The sequence below is a fragment of the Talpa europaea genome (assembly GCF_964194135.1).
Source record: "Talpa europaea genome assembly, chromosome: 7".
NCBI lineage: Eukaryota > Metazoa > Chordata > Mammalia > Eulipotyphla > Talpidae > Talpa > Talpa europaea.
In genome coordinates, this window is record NC_140074.1 from 53,373,331 (window position 1) to 53,393,695 (window position 20,365).

Below are 20,365 nucleotides of genomic sequence, written 5' to 3' on the forward strand. Positions count from 1 at the left end.
TTGGACCCTGTATCTGATTTTCTGAGCCCTTCTGCCAAGAAATGAACCCCTCATGTTCTCTTCCAAGCCTGCTCTTCATTCAGTGTTCCACTTCAGTGCAGCAGTCTACCACCCACCACCCAGTCAGAACTCTGGCATTGACCTTGTCGCCTCCTTCTTCCCATACCTGAGAGCTACTCAAGCACCAACTCTCACCATGTCTCCTTTCTTAACAGCTCTCAGATCCACCCACTTCCCTGTTCCTTTTGCAACTACCCCACTTTAGGTGACCATCAGCTCCTGCCTGGATTACTGAAAGAACAATCCTGAGCCAAATCTGGGTTTCTGGCTTTGCCCCTCCATCTGTTCTCACCCCCCAGTCAGGGCAAATCAGATCACATTACTCTTCAGATTAAATAGCTTCAATTTTCAAGTTTCAACTCCTTTGCTTAGCACACAAGGTCCCTAGTGACCTGGGCCCTGCCTGCGTCATTTGTCCTTCCTGTCACCTCCCCAAAGACATCCTTGACTTTGTCTAGCAGAGCTATTTCATATGTATATATTTAATTCTTTAAGTAAAAAGAAAAAATATGCTAACATCATGCTTCATGGTGAGAAACTAGATGCTTTGCTCTAAGTTTGAGAAAAAGTCAAAGATGCCCCCTTTCACCAATCTCCTTCAATCATGCTGGATTCCTCACAAAAATAAGACAAGAAAGGAAATAAAAGATACACAGATTGGAAGGAAGAAATTAAAATTGTCTGTTTGCAGATGACATGATTATCTATGTAGAAAAATCTCAAACAATTAACAACACCCCCCCCACCCCCGCACTGGGGGTTGCTATAAACAATTATAGCAACATTGTGGAATACTAGGCTAATATACAGAAATCACTTGCTTTCTTATATACCAGAAATAGCACTTGAATTTGAAATTAAAAACGCAACACGTTATACATTTAGAACAGTACCTGGTTTGTGACCAGCATTTATACTACCACCAAAACCAAAATAAAACACTTAGGTATAAGTCTAATAAAATATGTGTAAGACCTAAATTAGGAAATCTCCAAAACACTGATGAAAGAACTGAAAGATTTAAATAAATGGGGAGATAATCCATGGTCATGTATAGGAAGACTCAGTATTGTTAAGACGTCAGTTCCTTTTAACTTGGCTTATAGACACAATGCAATCTTAGTCAAATCCCAAGAGGTTACTCTGTGGATATTAACACAACAATGCTAAGGTTTACATGGAGGCAGAAGGCCCAGAATAGACAACACAATACTGAAGAAGAACAAAGTTAAAGAATGGACACTATTTACTGCAAGACTCACTATAAAACTATAGTAATCAAGACAATATGATACTGGAAATAGAACAGACAAAATAGATTAATAGACCAGTATAGAGTCTAGAAATAGATTTACATAAATATGTTCCACTGATCTATGACAAAGACACAAAAGCAACCTGATGGAGAAAAGAATCTTTTTGACAGTTGATGCTGGAACAACTAGACATTCACATACATAAAAAGGACTTTTGATATTGCCCTTGTACCTTTCACAAAAATTAACTCAAAATGAATGATAGACCTAAATGTAAAATGCAAAGCTATAAAGCTTCTAGATGACAACAGGAGAAACTCTAGGTGACCTTGAATATGGCAATGAGTTTTTCGATATAACTCTAAAAGCATGGTCCTTGAAAGAAACAATTGAGAAGTTGAATTTCATTCAAATAAAAAAATCTGTTCTGCAAAAGACCAAGATTTTAAAAAAGACAAGATACAGACTGAGAAAAAATAATTGCACCTATCTCAAAAGGACTTGTGTCCAAAATACAGAAAGAATTCTTAAAATTGAACAATAAGAAGGCAAACAATCCAATTAAAAAGTGGGCAAAAGGTCTGAATAGGTGTCTCCCCAAAGAAGACACACAGAAGACAAAGCAGCATAGGAAAAGGGGCTCCACATCATGTCATTAGGGGATTGTAAATTAAAACAAGAATGTGGGCCTCCCCGGTGGCGCAGTGGTTGAGCGCTGGGTTGCGAAGCTGCCCGCGGCCTCTGCGGCGCCGGTTCAATCCCCGGCTGCTCCCTGGCCATGGGAGGAGGGTCCCACATGGCGCGCAGACCTCTCCTGCCGCCAGCTGCTCCCCTCAGCAGTGTACTTCGGTCCTTCTGCCTGCTCTGCTCCCCGCTCTGGCTCTGGTGAATTCTCTCACCCTCCCGTGCTTCTGACTGTACCCAGTGCATGTATAAACAAACAAACAAAAACTAACTAACTAAATAAATAAAAACATGCCTCTATTAAAAAAAATATAAAAAAAAAATAAAACAAGAATGTGGTACACTACACACCTGTAAGAATGGCGAAGACCCTAAACCCTGACAACCCCAAATGCTGACAAGGATGCAGAGCGATAGGAATTCTCATTCATTGCGGATGGGATTGCAAAATGATAATCTCTTTGCAAGACAATTTGGCAGTTTCTTACAAAGCTGAACTATAGTTTTAACATATGATCCAAGGTCCACCCTGGTGATCTATGGGTTAAATCTTAGCACTACCACCACTACAGTCTGAGTTCGATCCCCTCCAGGGAGATAACCCACATGGCGCAGCAGACCTCTCCTGTCTCGCCCACTGCTCCCCTTAGCAGTGTATTTCAGTAGATCCGCCTGTTCTGCTCCCCGCTCTTCTTATTCCCCATACCGCTGGTCTACACCCCCATTCTTCTACACAAAAACAAATAAAAATAAAAAAAAAAACAACCAAAAAATATGATCCAGCAATTCTTTTAGATATTTACCCAAATGAGCTGAAAATTTATGTCCACATAAAAATCTACCAAAAACTCCCCAAAACCCATACACATAAAAATGTAGAAACAGCTTTTTTCATAACTATCAAAACTTAGAAGTTACAAGAGGCTGTTCAATGGGTACTGTGGTACATTCATACAATGGAATGTCATTCATAATAAGAAATGTGCTATCAAGCCATGAAAGACACGAGAACCTTAAATGCATATTGCTGGTGAAAGAAACCAGTCTGAAAAGGCAACTATACTGTGGGATTAATTCTGACTCTATGACATTTTGGAAAAAGCAAAACTGTGTAGACAGTAAGATCAGTGGTTGCCAGGGGTTAGTGAAGCAGAGAGGACAGTTAGGACAGTGACAATGTTCTATATGGCGTCATGAGTTTGGCAAAACCTACAGAAGGCACAAAGAGTGAACCCTAATGTAAGCGATGGACTTTAGTGGCATAATAATGTTTCCATATTGATTCATCAGTTATCAAATTCTCACAGTGGAAGATCTTAATAATATGGGAAACTGTTGGTTGAGGGTGGGGTGTACATGGGAACCCAACACACACACAATGTAGAAACAGCTTTTTTCGTAACTAAATTTTTTTCATAACTAAATTTTTTTTCATAACCAAATTTTCTGTAAACTGAAAACTCTCAGATAAAGTCTATTCATTAAATACAAAAATTTTAAATGATGCACATTATACATTTAGAACAGTATCTGGTGTATGACCAGCGTTATATTAATTAATTGCATAAAAATGAATAAGAATGTGGCATATGGATGCCTCCAGCAGGACTCTGGAATTGGGGTTTCATTCCTTGACACCTGCACGCAGTTTTACTGGGACCATCTTCTTCGTGGATTCCTCCTGCAATTCTCTAGCCCCTCCGTTCCTCATTATTTACCTTTAACTGCAGAATCTATGAGATCTAAATTAATCATGTAGATTTGCATATGTACTGTCTTGCCCCTCCCCCCATAGGATAAAGGGGGAAGGAGGCTGTGCTCACCTCTGTCTCCCCACTGGAAGAAGCTTTCAAGGGTCAAGCTGGGCTGGGCTATGTAGGAGATGGCTTAGATGTGGCCCTGCCTGGGGGGAAGCTAGCTGTCCCGTGGATGGCAGGGACACACACAGCAGGGATATGAACACTAAGTATTCCCACAGAGGGGCAATCAGGACATTGGGGTGGGAAGGGGGAGAGAAGGGTTTAGATCTGGTGGAGCCAGGGAACTCAGGGACATGTTCCCAGAAAGGTAAACAGGGGTCTGGTATGAAAGGTCAAGTGATTTACTTGGCAGGGAAGGTTCTGGAAAGGAGTGCAAGGTAGGGAAACAGCATGGGTAAAGGCTTGAAATAGTAACACACAGCAAGGCCTGTGGCTGGAATATGGAGAGGTCCAGTCCAGAGCAATCACAGGCATGGAGGTAGGGGAGGGAGGAGTGTGAGGCCACACAGATCTCTCATCTTCCTCTGTCGCTGAGGGCCCTGGGAAACACAGCCCCTGGAAGGAGAATTTAGGATGCTTCATCCCCAGATACACTGTTCAACTATCAGGCCAAGTCTGACAGAGCAGCATCTGGGGGAAATCAACTGATAGTTTGGTGCTGTTTGGTGGAAAACCAACAATAAACTGACAATTCAAAGGGTTCTGCTACCATGGCAACCGCTACAGGGCAACCCTGTGGGTCTGCTAGACTTAAGCGGCTGCTAGACTTAAGCGGCCTGCTCAGCCACCATTATGGTTACCTGCAGTTCTGCATTCCTATACAAAGGTCAGAACTGTCCAGTCACAGTCAAATGAGACAAACCTTGCAAGGTGCCTTCCATATCAATCAGGAGCAGAAAGCTTGATCACTCTGGGAAGGGTATGTATCAAGAGCTATGACCGGGAACTCCCGGGGGGGTTGAGGACGGATGCATAAACTTACTCCCGACTCACACATCATGAGGTATGACCGGGAATGCCCAGGGGGTCGAGGACCGATGCTGGACAAGGGACCCCAAAGGCCGATCAGCGGAATGCCTTGTTGATAAGATTAGGACTGTGGTCTGGGGTCTAGTTTCGATGACAACACTTGGTCATCAAGCTGATAACATGGTCAGCAGACTCGTGTCCCCAAGCCCTAAATGACATTCCTGAGTTTCTCCCATCCTTTTCTCCTTGTCCTCCTAACGCATGTAGCTGATGCTCTATGATTATTCTATCAATAAAAACGGCCAGGATCTTGCTCTCAGCAGCATTCTGCCTTGTGCAGCCTGCTCCACGACTCCCGTGTCTTTATCAGTGTGGTGTTGCTCGACCAACACAACCCTAAAATAAGAGTAGAAAAAGAGGAGCAGGCCAGAAAAGGTTCAGAGAGAAATCTCAGCAGATATCTGGAGGGAAACAGAGGCAGAGTATTTGGGCCTTGAGCCAGGGAGCTGGCTCTCCCCAAGCTTCCCCTTGGAAAGACTGCATATGCTCTCCCAGGGAGCGTACCCCCAGGGAGCAACCCCCTCCCTATTCCCTGATCAGTTTCCTCATCAACACAGAGAGCACTTACAGGGAACCCACCCCTCCTCAGCTGGAGACTCATTGTCCTGGGAAGTCTGGAACGGGCTAGGGTTGCATGCACAGCACCATCAGGAGCAGCGATATTTTTTTATAGGAAGCAAGGAAGAAAGGTAACAATGGCTAGAGCAAATTGTCACTTTGACTAATTGGATTTCAGAAGGTTGATTTCCTTAAAATGGTCCAGGGGGACATGCTTCCTGGCTCTACTTCCTGGATCTATATCTGGAGTCAAACTCCAGCCCTGCAGCCTCTCTCCACCACAGTGGAGCCTTGGGGACCCCATGTGCATGCCAAGATGTGCCCTCGGCTTAGCCTTGAACAGGCAGTGGCCCCTTGGGCTCAGCTTGGAGCCAGCTGGACCTGGTCTGTGTTCACTTGCTGCCGCTGCAGATCTTCCCACAGGCTCTGCCTGACTCACCTCTCATCTCCCTGGTATCCTGGGCCCTCTCTTCTGCCACGACTCCAAGTTTAGTCACCCGTAGAATGTGAAAATGCTTTCCTATGCTCCATACGTCACAGATCTGTGGCCAGTGATCAAAGGTCTATGAAAGCCCCTAAAAATGGCAAAGCGCTGTCCATTGTTGAAAGGCAGGGGAGGGACGTGGTGAGCACTACCTGCTGTTAGTGTTACCACTGACCTGCTAGGTAACTATGGGTGAGGTATAGAACGCGTCCAGGTTTCTGCTGCCTCATCCTTAACATAGAACTAAGGATAACACCTGTTCCACAGTGTAATTAGTGACTGAGGGTTAAATGAGTTAATGCACAGAGCTATCATCATCATCATCATCATCATCATCATCATCATCATCATCATCACTATTATTAGCAATATTACTTGTGATTATCAGCACCCCAGGCTCTCTCTAGAGGGGGACCCAATTAGTCAGTAACAGTTCTTCTTAGCATTGACACTGCGGATTTCTAAATCCTGGTGGTTGGGGGGGGTATTCTCCAGGACAGAGTTAGGGACAGGACTGTTTCATTGCCAATGGTGCACACTGAATAGTGACCACTTTGCTCTGGAAAGAGGCTGTCTGCCCCCTTGGCCCATGGGCACTGCCAGTGTTGGGTCCATTCTCTGTGCCAGGTTCAGTTGTGCCCCAATGAAGCCCTGCTTGCTCCCAGCATGGATGCATCAGGCAGTGAGGTGGAGACTACAGCCTTAATCTCTCTCCTAAATTCACACCCTAGACAATGTCATTTTCTGCTACTTTTCCAATTGCATAACTTGTTACTAGGCTGAGTAAACCCTTTGTCTCCAGACAAATGAGGCTGGGCATGTTATTTGCTAGAACACCTTGTCCAGAAGGATAAAAAATCTGTTCCGAATGCATATAATGACAATTTACACTTTAGTTTCTGAATTCACAGTAAATCCCTCAAAAACATTTCCTGATGATAACAAGAAGACTGGGGAAAACCCCAGTTTCTCAAGAGAATTTGCTACCCCATGTAGAATTTACACCGGACCGCACAACTTGGCTGTTCACCCGGTGGCCTCTGACAAGGGTGTATTTCACTGTTCTAAGAGAAAGTTCACAAAACTGCAACTTCTGAAGGGTCTTGAACTTTCCTAATCTGGAGCATACCAGGGAGGCCAGTGTGAATCAAGGGCAAGGTCGAAGGTAAGACATTTACAAGCTATATTTGACAGCACTCTGATGTAAGGTTATTTTAATGACAAATTTCCGATAACAAGTGTAGGAAAAGAAATCTATTGCTTATCATTTTGAAAATCATATAGTTACTAGAAGGAGCCATCAGAATATTTATTCTCTAGTAGCATTCCTTTGGAAACTTACTATAAAGGAGAGATTAAAAATGCAAAATAGGGTCTCCCTGGTGGTGCAAGGGGTTGAGACACAACCTATGAAGCTATCTGCAGCCTCTGCCACGTGAGTTCGATCCCCGGCCAAGGAGGTAACCACATGGCGTGCAGACCTCTCCTGTCTTGCCCGCTGCTCCCCTTAGCAGTGTATTTCAGTTGGTCTGCCTGTTCTGTTCCCCACTCTGTCTCTGGTGAATCCTCTCAGTTCTTGCACCTCTGGCCTGTGCCCCAGTTCTTGTATGTATAAATAAATAAATCTTAAAAAAAAAATGCAACATAATTTCTGAACTGATGAATCATATAGGTGGGGGCTTCTGCAATGTGTAGAGAATATATTCTTAAATAGCCAACATTCCCCTCAATTTTGCATATTTTAATGTGCCGAGACAATTTTTTCACCATTTTTCCTCCAGGAGTGAAGATCTTATATCCGGCTCTTCTGAAATATGTGTCAAATGGAAGGAAAGGCAATTGCTGGGGCGTTCCTGAGAGGGAAGGTGGACCCATGTGGAGCTGTGCTGATTTTCCTGTAACCACGTGGTGTCTTTTCAAGAAGTGCACCTGGGGCAGCCAGGGTGACACGCCACCTCCCAGCCTGTGCCCCCGTTGGTACCTCTTACCTCCATGCTGTACCGCTCCACTGTCCTTCTCAGGGGGTCCACAGCCTGCCAGCAAATCAGGATGCATAGGTCGATCAGCAGCATTCCCCCCACGATCACAAGCAGCTTCTGGTCCTTGATGATCTGCAGGAGGGGCAGAGCAAAAGGGAGTGGACATGAGGGAGAGATTCCCAGGCAGCAGCTGAGGGGTCGGGTGACTGAGTTGTGTCACCTGCAGTTTGAGAATCTTGAGAGACTCCCCATGACCCATTGGATAAACCCAGTTAAGTTCCTTTACTTGGCATTCAGGCTTTCATGACCTTGGCCCCAACATACATGCATACATAGTTAACTTAGTTGTTGGGTGCCTCCCAGCCTCTGGCCCTGCTGTGATTTTTACTCTCAATCTCCTTTCCCCCAGGACTTCGTAAATACTGGTTCTTTTGTCTGAAACTTCCTTTTTTTTTGGGTCTGGCAAACTCCTAATAATACTTAAGGAGACAGTTCCATTGTCACCTCCTCCGTGAAGTCCCCTTGGACTCCCATAATGGAACTGATTCATCCATCCACAGACTTTTTTCATGTAGTCATCAGGAGTAGTAAAAGCACTAACCACAAGGAGAAGAGCTAACATTTAATGAACTTTGTGTCTGCCTCTAGGTTGACTGTTTGACAAACATCACCTCATATTATTTTCATTCCCACTTTATAGCTGAGGAAATGAGGCATGTGTGGGCTATGTAACTTGTTCATCATAATATCATTCCTAAGAGGTGAAGCCCAGCTTTTACCCAAGCTCCTCCTTTCTCTAGTATCCACATCTTCAAACATTTACGGCACAACTTGACACTATATAGAGTTGTATACACACCTGCCCTATTCAATAAACTGGGGAGCCCCAGACAGAAGGGGAGCTCTTTTAACTTACTTGTGTTCCCCCATTACTTAGTGGAACCTGGCATGCAGTAGGCACTTACGTTTGATGGGTTGAATTGAGATGAAGAAATATAAAAAGAAGAAACATAACATCCATCCTTTTTTGCAGCCAGGATAACTTTATTACACTGTAAAATTCCCACCCCACTCTAGTCCTCTGGATAGGGATTGGCCTGAGGACAAGTGCTGTCAGCGCCACAGCTAACCTGTATTTCACTTACTGCACATTTATGGGCCTCCCTATTTGCACTAAATAAAAGCTAATGTGATGAAGTCATTCTGGAAAAAGACTATAGAAAAAAGAAACAAAATTGAGGCAGAAGCTTTAGAAATATCACCAAATCTGGCTTTTAACGATGGAAGCTGTTTTTTAAAGAAGAAATAGAAACTCAAGCAGCCTCTCTGTGGCCAAATAACGAAAAGAACAAGAACATATTTCTGAGTGACTGCCAAAGAGATCAAATCCACTGAAACTGCTTTATGGCATGGGGGAGGCGGGGTGGACAGGGCACTGGCAAAGTCCTCTCTGAGATTTTCCAGAAGCATCCGGTGAACCAGTGAAGTTATGCTTTGCAGAAACCTGGCTTAATTCTCACTCTCTGGGGAATCAGCAGCTCTGCCAGCCTGGAGAAGCTGGGAAAAAGGAAGAAGTACCTGAGGAGCTTCAGAATCAGGGGACAGGCTGGAAGGAGCCCCTCTATTTGATGCTCACCTAGGACTGTCTGAGCTCCCAAGCATTTGCCCACTCTTGGCCTGAGCCCTGGAGGGTCTTCCCCACCTTTCTGCTGTTACCTCCTACCTGAATTCAAGGTTGAGCCCGGGCAGCTTCTCTGTGAACCTGGGTGAGCCCCCCACATGGGGAGCTGCCGTGACTGCTCCAGTCAGCACAGATGCAAGAACCAAGTCTGGTGTGCAGGTTCTTGTGCACAGACCACTCTCAGACCTTCTTGGGGATGTGTGGGTATGAATGATGAGCTCTTGGGAAGGCCAGGAGAACGTGGTGCTGTTGAACAAGTTCAAGGTCACTGTGTCTGGCTTGGGGCTCAGTTTACACTGTAAAATTCCCACCCCACTCTAGTCCTCTGGATAGGGATTGGCCTGAGGACAAGTGCTGTCAGCGCCCACGGGGGTTCCACCTGTCCAGTCGGGCTCCTACCCCTTCCTCACCTGACAGTGCCCAAACCCATCAGGGAAACACATCTTCTCTCCATCTCTGCTGCAAGGCAGGAGAACATTTCGCTGGAATTTATGGCCACATCCATCTCCTTTGAAGCCCCTTATGGCAGACAGTGGCAACTTCACATTTATATGTATGATAATTTGATTCATGTCTGTCCTACTGAACTGTGAGCTCCTTGTGACTTGGATTTTGCTTACTGCTGTATTCTTCTTACCCATCTGAGGCCTGGCAGAGAAGGGTGCTTGATAAATACTCAGTGATGGATGACAACTCGGAAAATCTGCCCAAGTACTCATGCGGTGTCAAGCCCTATGCTGGGCACTAGAGTCCAGAGCTGGGCAAACCCTGGTGTCACCCATCAGAAGCCTGGAGGACGGGGAGGAGAGACACGTGTCACATGGGCACCGGGAGGATTGCTGGAGGCCATGGAGGCTGCAGAGGCAGAATGTCAGCAACCTAAGGACCCAAGTGACCACTCATGTCACCACAGGTTCAAGTGTCTCCCAAAGGTCCTCATCACCTATAGGAAAAAATCAGCCAAGCTCTGTTTGACATTCAAGATCTTTTGTGAGGTGGGCTGACCACTTCCCAAACGCACATGACTACCATGAGGATGCTTTAGCCACTCCCTAGTCTGTGGCTGCATCATGATTTTCACTTTCCAGATCTTCATAGGGGCTGTTTTTTTCTTGTATGAAACACCCTTTTCTTTCTTTGAGTAGTTTTGTGTGGCTGGATATGTTGGGGCAGGTTGGAAGTAGATGAAGATGGACTAGCTGGAGGGGCAGTGCCTACTCCCATGTAATGAAGCCTCAGGTGGGCCTGCTGGAGGTTTAAGCATCTTTAAGCATTGGAGTGATAGGTTGATCTCTACAGCATTGACAGTGGACCCAAGCCATGAGCCTAAAGTAGGAGGCCATTTAGGAGCTGGGACACTTGTCCTGGTGAACAGGGAGGATGCCCAATCCAGAGCAGTGACCAAGCAGTGAATACTTGGGCAGAAGTGAGGCTGAAGATGCCACAAACACCGGGCAAGCAGAGCTGCTGGCCTCAGCCTCTTCCCCACCAGTAAGTGCCAGCATTTCTAGTCCCCGCCTCTGCCTCAGATTTCTCCTAATTCCTGTAGTCTAATTTCAAGGAGCCAGTGGCCTTAATTTGTTCAGCCATGCCCTTTCTCCCGGACTCTTCCTCAGAGCTCATAAGGAACAGGAGTATGGAATAGCTATGCACCAGGGTCTGTTGGGATTGCACAGTCTACACTGGATAAGAAGTGACACACTGAATGGAATGGGCTGAAAAACATGGTGGGCCACATTCAGTGAGTCACCTGCCACTGGAGCAGAACTTCCTTCTGAGTGGATGCAGTGTCTCTCCTTCTGCTGCCTGAAGGGGGAGGACACCTATGTGGTATGGCTGGCCATAAAAGATGAGCACCAGAAATTCCCTCTGGCAAATGTAATAAGGTCCTTCCAATTTTAAGGCTCAAGTAGGAAGTCTGAGGTAACATGGAAAGCAGGATTTGGAGTTATGTGGATCTGGATTTGAGTCCTGGTACCATCCCTTACTATCCATGTGATCCTGGGCAAATCACTTCTCTCATTCTGCATTTTTCCTTTGTTTTTTTTTTTTTTTTAAATTAAAAAAAAATTAATTTATTTATACAAGCACTGGGTACAGTCAGAAGCGCGGGAGGATGAGAGAATTCACCAGAGCCAGAGCGGGGAGCAGAACAGGCAGAAGGACGGAAGTACACTGCTGAGGGGAGCAGCGGGCGTGGCAGGAGAGGTCTGTCGCACCATGTGGGACCCTCGCTGGCGATGGAACAGGCGCTGCAGAGGCTGAGGGCAGCTTTGCAGCCCAGCGCTCAACCACTGTGCCACCAGGGGAGGCCCAGCATTTCTCCTTTGTAAAATGGCAAGAAGTGCTGGGAGTAGGGAGGCAGGGAGGAGGAGACTAATATATTATCTTTAAGTATGGTGCAGGAGAAACATCTGTTTGGATTCAGAAGCCCTTTTTCTGATCCCAGCTCTTGTCAAATGTGATCTTGTGAGCCCTGAGCTGCAGAATTAGTTAAGAGTAAAATGAGATAACTTTTAAAAGCACCTGGTAGTGTCTGTCCTTATTGTGCATGGATGATAGTGGGGCAAACTAATAGTTGATAATTAAACACCACATGCATATACATAACCTTTTAAAAAGGATCTAAAAATTCAACTTTATAAAATAGCACTGACTTGACCATGCAAATATGAGCACCAGAGAATCCTTACATTAGGCAAGACCATCTCTTTAGTTTCACCTCAGCAATTCTATTTCCTTTCTTATTTTTTAATTTTCTCTTCAAAAGTTGCATAAATTTCTTTCTGTTATATTAGCGCACATTGATGCCATGATACTCAGTTTTCTCTCTGAGACTAGGGGGCTATTAGTGCTTCATTTATACTGAGTGATAAATGGAAGTGAAGGCACCCAGGAATGCCTAAGCACCAGGAATCAGATCAGAGTTTGAATCTTACAACTAGCTGTGACCTGGGTTAAGTTTCCTAACTCCTCTGAGATGATTTCCTCATCTACAAAATAAGGATGATAACCACACAAAACAGTAGATTACCAGAATCTGGCTTAGAATAACTGTTCAACAGATGTCAATTGTTATTATTAATTATCACTTCCACTGTTTAGAACAGGGATCAGCAAACTACATGTCTGGCCCACCACTTGTTTTTATAAATAAAACTTTATTGGAACATAGCCATACCCATTAATTTATGTATACTATATGGCTTCTTTTGTTGTACAACAGCAGAGTTGAGTGGTTGCCAACAGAGGCTGTGTATCCCGAAAAACCTAACATATTTACTACCCAGCTTTTTACAAAAAATAATAGGTCAATTCCTGGGTTAGAGAAAAGAGTATTTCTTCTATTAAAAATTTCATATATTTTGATTGATTCAGACTGGCCTTCTACTAGGACTGACTCATCCCCTAGTTCTAAGGGGGACTCATTCCCTAGTTCTAGGGGGAATACAGTGTGGGGGGTGACTCCTAAAGTAGTGTGATGCAGTGGCCCTGAGTTCTATCACCTTGTTTCCATCACCCTCAGAGGGTGAACATCTCCCTTAGAGGGTGTCCCTGAGAGGGTGTCCTGAAAGGGTGTCCCCACCTTATTTTCTGCAGCAGTATCAAGTTATACTTGTTGTGAACTTTCTCAATTCCCCCAAACCACATCTCTCCCCAGAACAGATGATCTCATCTCTGGTGATAGCTCAACTCAAGGTTTCAATTTGGTCCCAGTAAGAAGCAGAATAAAGACTCTCATAAGATTTCTCACTCAAGATTTCATGATTGATCTTTAGAAAAACATGAAAACATAATATAAAAATTCAGAATTTGGATTCATTGTCACCATGTGTCAAAACTTCCTTTAAAGAAACATTAAAGGAAGTTTTGACACATGGTGACAATGAATCCAAATTCTGAATTTTTATATTATGTTTTCATGTTTTTCTAAAGATCAATCATGAAATCTTGAGTGAGAAATCTTATGAGAGTCTTTATTCTGCTTCTTACTGGGACCAAATTGAAACCTTGAGTTGAGCTAATAGCTAAGCTTTGGAAACAACCCAAATGCCCAAAAATAGATGACTGGATCAAGAAGATGTGGTACATATATACCATGGAATATTACTCAGCATTCAAAAAAGATAAACACATGCAATTTGCAGCAACATGGATGGCGCTGGAAGGGATCATGCTCAGCGAAATAAGCCAAAAAGAAAAAGAAAAATACCGGATGGTCTCACTCATAGCAGGAATCTAGAAAACTTAAATAAGGGACCAGGAAAATGAATAACTATAAGATAGTGAAAATCAAAATCAACAAAAAACTATGAACCAGAGACACTTTTAGGGGGGCGGGAGGGGAGGGATTGGGGTCAGAATGGGGGGGCTGCAATTGTATGGGGAATATAACAATAAAATTTATTTAAAAAAAAAAAAAAAAAACTTCCTTTAATGTTTATTTATTTATTTTTTACTGGTAAAGCAAATGCTTAGACCTTCAATGTGTTCAAAAGCCTGGCTGTCTCGGGTGAAGTTTGCATATGTGTATTTGGGGAGGGTGGGAGAGGATTATATAAAAGATTATAAAAAATGTAAATGATTGCATTTACAAATGAATATAAATCTAGCATATGTGTATGTATAAAACATTAAGGGGTCCACTGAAAAGAAAAAGAAAACTAAACTTAAAATAAATCCAACTAATCAACAACAATAGTAAAAACCAAGCTTGGTTATATAAAAGGTTGGAATCCCGGAAAATTCAATCCCAGTTTTGACTTGCAGTTACCACAATTCTTTCAACAAAACAATCTGGGTCCTGGATTTGTGTTTTTGATCTGTGGAAGAAAAACATTTTCCCTCCACACCTTTAACCTGCTCCAATTTGTTGATAAATGACACTCAGCTGTAGCATCACAGACCTGCTCTTGGAATAACTAGAAATACCAGAGCAAGATGTTTTTCACCCCAGAATAGAGTGAGAAATAATTTCTGGCCTTAATCATTTTTCTTACAGACAGAACTGGTGACTGAATCTTCTGTTGAGAGGCTCTGTCAGTGTCCCAGAGGAACCCTTCCCTAGATGCCTGGGCCTACAACCAGCCAGACCCCCTGAACTGGAGGGATGCCCCTGCCCCATCTCGGCTCATGCAGTGCAGGGACTGCGACCGCATCACAGCCCTGCCTCCAGCAGCTTTCAGACAACTGAGGCCCTGGCTCCCCGGACATGTGTCCAGCATTGCCAGACAACAGGAGTGTTCCTGCACACATGAGTGATGGGGAGGAAAGGCTCTTCTTATTACAGGTAACGATTTGGATGCATCGCATATTGACACAAATGAATCAACACAGTGAGTCTTCAGAGCCACCACAGAGTTGTCATAAGGGGCAGAACATCTCATTAGCAGAGTCTCAGAGCGGTAGGGCCCCAGAAGTCATCAGCGCCTGACAAACTTTGGCTTGCCTCGGCACCCCCTTCTTGGACTCCACTGCAGGGCCTGAGTCACACTAGGGCTGGGGTGGGGCCTGAGAATAAACATTTCCAGCAAGCTCCCACGGGGCACCCAGGCAGCTGCTGGCCCACTGCATGCTGTGTAGCCCTGACCTGGGCTAGAGGTTCCTTCCATCCTGGAGACCCAGGGACATCACCCAGCAAGGCCTACCAACTCCTGACATAGCTTTAGCCGGAGAAGTGATTCCAGCCGGAGAAGTGATTCCAACCGGAGAAGTGATTCCAACTGGCCTGGGCAGGGTGGCTTCTTGTGGATTTCTGAAGCTTCTGTTTGACTGTAATGGGCAGCGGGGCTGAGAGAGATAGCCCAGGCTCACCATCTCACAGGCAGGCAGGAGCTGTCACACACGCTGCTGAGCCAGGCCAGGGAGGAGCCCTCCGGGCGTGCACAGGTAGGGCAGCAGAGGGGGCCATTTCCTTCCTCCAAATGCAGCATGTAGTTATCTCCAAGTGGTCTGGGTGAGGGGTGGGGGTGTGGGCAGACAAGGTCATCTGAGGTAGTTCCTAGAGCAGCCTTGGTGGGGAAGGAGCAGCTGGCAAAGGCTGATAAATGAGTGGGGCCCCTGGACACCAGGCGGGAGAGAATCACAGCCCAGGAGGTAATGCTACTTCAGGATGACCCCACCTAACAGGTTGGGGAACAGAGACCCTGGAAGATGAAGAGGTTTGCTGAACGTGCAAGGCAGGTCATAGATGAAGCTGGGAGTAGAAGTCGGCTCCTCTGCTTTTCCTGCTGGCCTCAGTGCCCTGAGCATGATTGTTACCTGCCACAGGTGCCAGGCTGATCACCCAGGTAACTGGAGGGCAAACACAAGTTAGGGCGAGAATCGGGACAACAGACACTTTCCACAGTGGGGTGAGACCACCATGAGGGATCTGCCGAGGTGTCTGTGAACAGGTCATCTCCAGGTGAGGGGTTTAGAGACTGTGTACTGGGTGGGAGATGGGGCTAAGTGGGTGGAGGGTTTGAATCAAGAAGAGGAGTTTTGGGTGATGCTACGAGACCCCTCCCCCAGGTTAGAGGATGGGAGCGGGATGGGTCCCCCTTGGTATCAAGCAGACCACCAAATGACCTGATGGACAGGGCTCCCTGAAGCCTGGGGGTGCCAGTGTACTGATGCCTGACTCCTGCTTGGGAAACTGACAGGGGATGACAGGCTGGAGGCTCTGGGGGGAGGAATGGGAGCAGGAAGGCTGCACAGGGAGCAACACACAACCCTTGAGTCCAAAGGCTGCACAAGCTTCCTGTGCACTGCAGGCAAGGGAGGGCTGCTGTGGCCCGCTCACAAGAAGCGGGGGGCAGGTGAGTCCAGGAGTGGGGGCACTGCCAGATGTGCAGGGGTAGAGGAAGAAGCCACAAGTGGCCAGCCAGTGGAGTGTCTCACCTATGACAAGGGCACAGCAGGAGAGAAAGTCCCAGCAATGGGGGCTTTGAAAATCTCACACAAGCACCCCATGAGAGTCTAAAGAGCCTGCTTAACCTCTGACAGGCCCAGCAAGTCCAATGCCAACTCCTGGCAAGTAAGGGCTCTCCTGCTCCTTCCACCACTCCATGCTCCAACTCTGCAGGGTTGCGAATGGAGTGATGGGGAAGAAGTTCCAGCCGGCAATAGAGAGAAGGAGCCAGGCTGCACCCCCTCTCCTGGGGCAGGTGGGGGCCTGTTGCTGGCCCGAGTTGGGGAGGGAGAAGCTATGACTTTGAATGCAGTTTGAGGTTTTCAATATTATTAAGGACTCCAGATATTGACCAAAGGATCTCTGAAGAGATCATGAGATCCGCCTGAAATGTCATTCAGGAGGAAAGAACAGCCTCACCAAAGAGTTAAAAAGAATAGAGGTGGAGAAAGTTTCTCTCTGACTATATCCCAAGAGTCAAGCTTGGTCAATACGATGGTTGCCTGGCCACACTGACGGTAAATGCTCTCCCACATACACAGGCAGAGCGTGTCTGCTAAGGGTCACTTTGAAAACGGAAACAGGCGCCTGCCTATGCCACTCCCCTCTTCCAAGGGAACCTCACTGCCCATAAGTTCAGGTTCAGATTCCTTAATATGGCTTCTGTCTTCCTCTGAGCCTCCTCCTGAACTCTGGCCCCACAAACCCCATGCCTCAATCATACTGAACCTCCCTCAGCTCCGTGAACACATTCCTCCCTTCCCCAGACCCCTTTCATGGGTCCCCCTACAGAGCTCAAGCAATTCCCAGCCTCTGCCTGGCTAACTCCTACTCACCCTCCAGGTCTCAGCTTAGGTGACACTTCCTGAGGCCTATCCTGAGTGCCTGAATCCCAGTATCCACCCACACCACCAACCAGCCCTTACCCCCATGTACTGTGACTATTAGGTTTACAGTCTCCCCAGGAGGCTGTGTTTAGCTTGAGCCCCTGCAAACAGCCCAGTACCTGGCACAGAGCAGGTGCCCAACAAATATCTGCTACACGAACTTTGTAAACACCCTGAAACAGAAGGAATGATTACCTTCTTCTTCATTTTCACATTTTTGAAGATGGCATGGACCCTCCATGTCTTTGCAAACATGGCCCCAAAGGCTGTAGTGTAGCCCACGGTGAGAATCCAGGTCCTGACCTAGAGGCCATGAAAAAAACAGAGGCATTAACATTTCCTTCTGGACAGACCTTGTCACTCACTAGAGCCCCAGCTGTGGGGGCTGTGAGTGGTGGAGAGAGGTGCCTCTGAGTCCCCCTTACATGGTAGAGCTTTCCTAGCACTGATAGCCCTTCAATTGTATTTCAATTTGATAGACGTTTAGTTCTATGAGCCACCGTGTTGGAACCTGGGTCCTACGTGGAGGTATATGAGATTTAAACCCTGACTTTAATGGACCCACAACCCCGAGGGATATAGTCACAGAGGCACTGAGGACCCCAGTGCCTTCCATATGGGGGTGGGCAGGGCAGACCTGCAGAGGGGACCATGATTGCCAAATTCTGTCTCCTCAGCTAAGTCTACAAGAGACCAGCGGTCCCCCAGGGATCTCTTCTATAGGACCCTCAGCTTTTGGGATGTGGGCAGGGGTAGGAAAGGACTCTGAGCCACAGGGGTTGAGAAGAGATAGGTGAATGAGCCTGCATGGCCCTTCTCCAGTGCTCAGCAAACCAGCCATCTTATAGAGCATGGAAGGACTCAGCCAGAGCTGGCCCAAGGTGGGGCACCCAACTGGCAGCTGCACCCAGGCCAACTCCAGGCCCTCGAGGGACTGTCTAGTTAGGAAGAAAGGCCAGACGAGAGAAGGGCTATGACCAATCCACTCTCGCAAGGGACCTGCCTCCTCTGACTTTTGCAGAAAGGGGTGGAAACTCCTGGACCCTATTGTCAGGCCCTTTTGCCAGGTTCAGGCCACTTGGTTCCCATTGTGTCCTGTGGCCTTGGGAGTCCAATCAGCCTGGCTGCTGGGGCCACACTTGGACCTAGGGTCCCTGCTCAGGACTAAGGGCCTTTCTGACACTAGCCTGTTCCCTTAGACGTGGCTCTGCCCTGCTCCCTTCCTCTGGGTGGGGGATTGAAGGATACTACCAGCCCTGATTGGAGGCGACAGCCTGGATCCTGGCCACTGGCTTGTTAGATCATGGGGACCTCCTAGAACCAACTCCCTAACACACCTGCACTGCCCCCATGACCAGACCCCAGCCCTTCCAGAATACCTCACCGACTGGTCAGGACACTCCCAAGCTCCATGCTGTGCCCCAAAACACTGAGTTCTGGGACAAAGAGGATGGGTGCTCTGTGAGCTCCTTTTGCAGGTCTGGTCTTTTCTCTGCTTCCCTCAGCTCTGCTGAGCTAAGCTCCCTGGAAAGGCCCTCACCTATCTCAGTTAAGCACAGCAAGAAGGTGGCTTAGGCAGGAGACAGAGACAGCCAGGCTGGAGCCAACAGGTCAGGCCTCCATGTCTAGAGTAACTGGACACAGCAGTCTGGTGGGCAGGCCCTTCCACCCAGATTTGCTGCAGGCACATGCAGAAAGTTCAGAAATGTTTCTACCCCTCCATAGAGTGTCTTCACACTGCCTTTTTAGCAAGTCAGCTCCTTAGTTTTTCCAATATAGAACATTTACCCTTTCCATATATTTGTAAAATTGGAACTGGCTTGGTAGATTGCAAGGCTGACTCCCTAAGTCAGGGAAGGGTGATGGCATTACATCAATTATTCAGAAACACAGATATGTGAGGTGTGATTGCTTACAATGGTACCACTCGGGACTAATCTTTCTTCTTTTTCTTCACTTCAAAAATAAGGAGAAATCAGACAGGCAGGAATGAATCACAGCTCTTTAGAGACGGTGTAGGCTGGCGGCATTATTACCCATATTACAGTACAAGGGTGTCGGGAAAATAAATACAACAGAGAAAGCAAGCAAATCAGTAACTGGGAGTTTAAACCTGAGCTGATTCAATGACCAGATTACATGTTTCTAGTCTGTCAGAATTGCACAAGACCTTACAGACCATCTCGTTGGTTCATTTGTTCCTTTGATAATTCATTTATCTGTTCATTCAGTGTTAATAGGCCAGAGGCTATGTATATAACTGTAAAAACAAATAAAACAACAACAACAACAACAAAATCCAGTGTGACTAGTTTTGTGTCATGACTTGAGCAAGAAAACCGCTTTGCAGATGAAGAAACTGACTCATAGCATTTAAGATATTTCCCTCAACCAGCGCTTGGTCTAGCACTCAATGCTGTATTCCTGTCCTACAGATACCAAGCTTCCTCCTCAAACATTCTCCATAATTCAAATTAGAGTCACCCCAGCCCAGGAGTTGTGTCAAATGGAAAGGAAACACCGGGGGAGTAGGTGGCCAACCTAGACCATTCTCCCCGGCGATGGCCACACACACGTCAAGCCAGGGCTAACCAGAAAAGGAATTTTAAATATGGAACATGAAATTTTCAAAAGGCTGGTTAAGATATTAAAAAATAATAATATTTTTACCTCATCATGTGGCTCACAAAGATTTCTCTTCTGGGTAGAAGTGCCACTTCAGTGAGCTTTATTAGCATATTATCATATTTGCTTTGACTTATGTTTTCTTTGAAGCAATCATTTCCAGGCCATTTGTCGGTTTTATAGGGTTCAATTCATTAAGACTGGATGATATAAATGAGTTATGTTAGTTAAAACTCAATAATATAAATATATGCTGCCATCTGGAAAATCCAGTGTGTTGCCATAACCTGAACGCAGAGAATGCCTGGGCAGGAAAGAGTTAACAGAGCAGGCCTGAGACTGTCCTGAGAAGACCTGTGGGCAAGGCTGAAGCCTGAGCTGGACTCTGGAACTTGATAAGAGTGACTCTGTCTTAATTGTGTCAACAACTTGGCTTAGCTGCACGCTGGCTTTCCTGCCAGTCTGCGATC

General features: G+C 46.1%; 1 protein-coding gene across 1 annotated transcript in view; it reads right to left on the reverse strand.

Annotated features, from left to right (window-relative positions):
* Positions 1-20,365, reverse strand: part of GABBR2 (gamma-aminobutyric acid type B receptor subunit 2) — a gene marked incomplete at both ends in the record, with an annotated part of 333,143 nt that overhangs the window by 44,250 nt on the left and 268,528 nt on the right. Inside the window, 2 exons of the mRNA XM_084237329.1 lie at positions 7,820-7,942; positions 17,466-17,573. Of these exons, the coding sequence (XP_084093455.1) occupies positions 7,820-7,942; positions 17,466-17,573 (231 nt within the window). The remainder of the gene's footprint in view (positions 1-7,819; positions 7,943-17,465; positions 17,574-20,365) is intronic.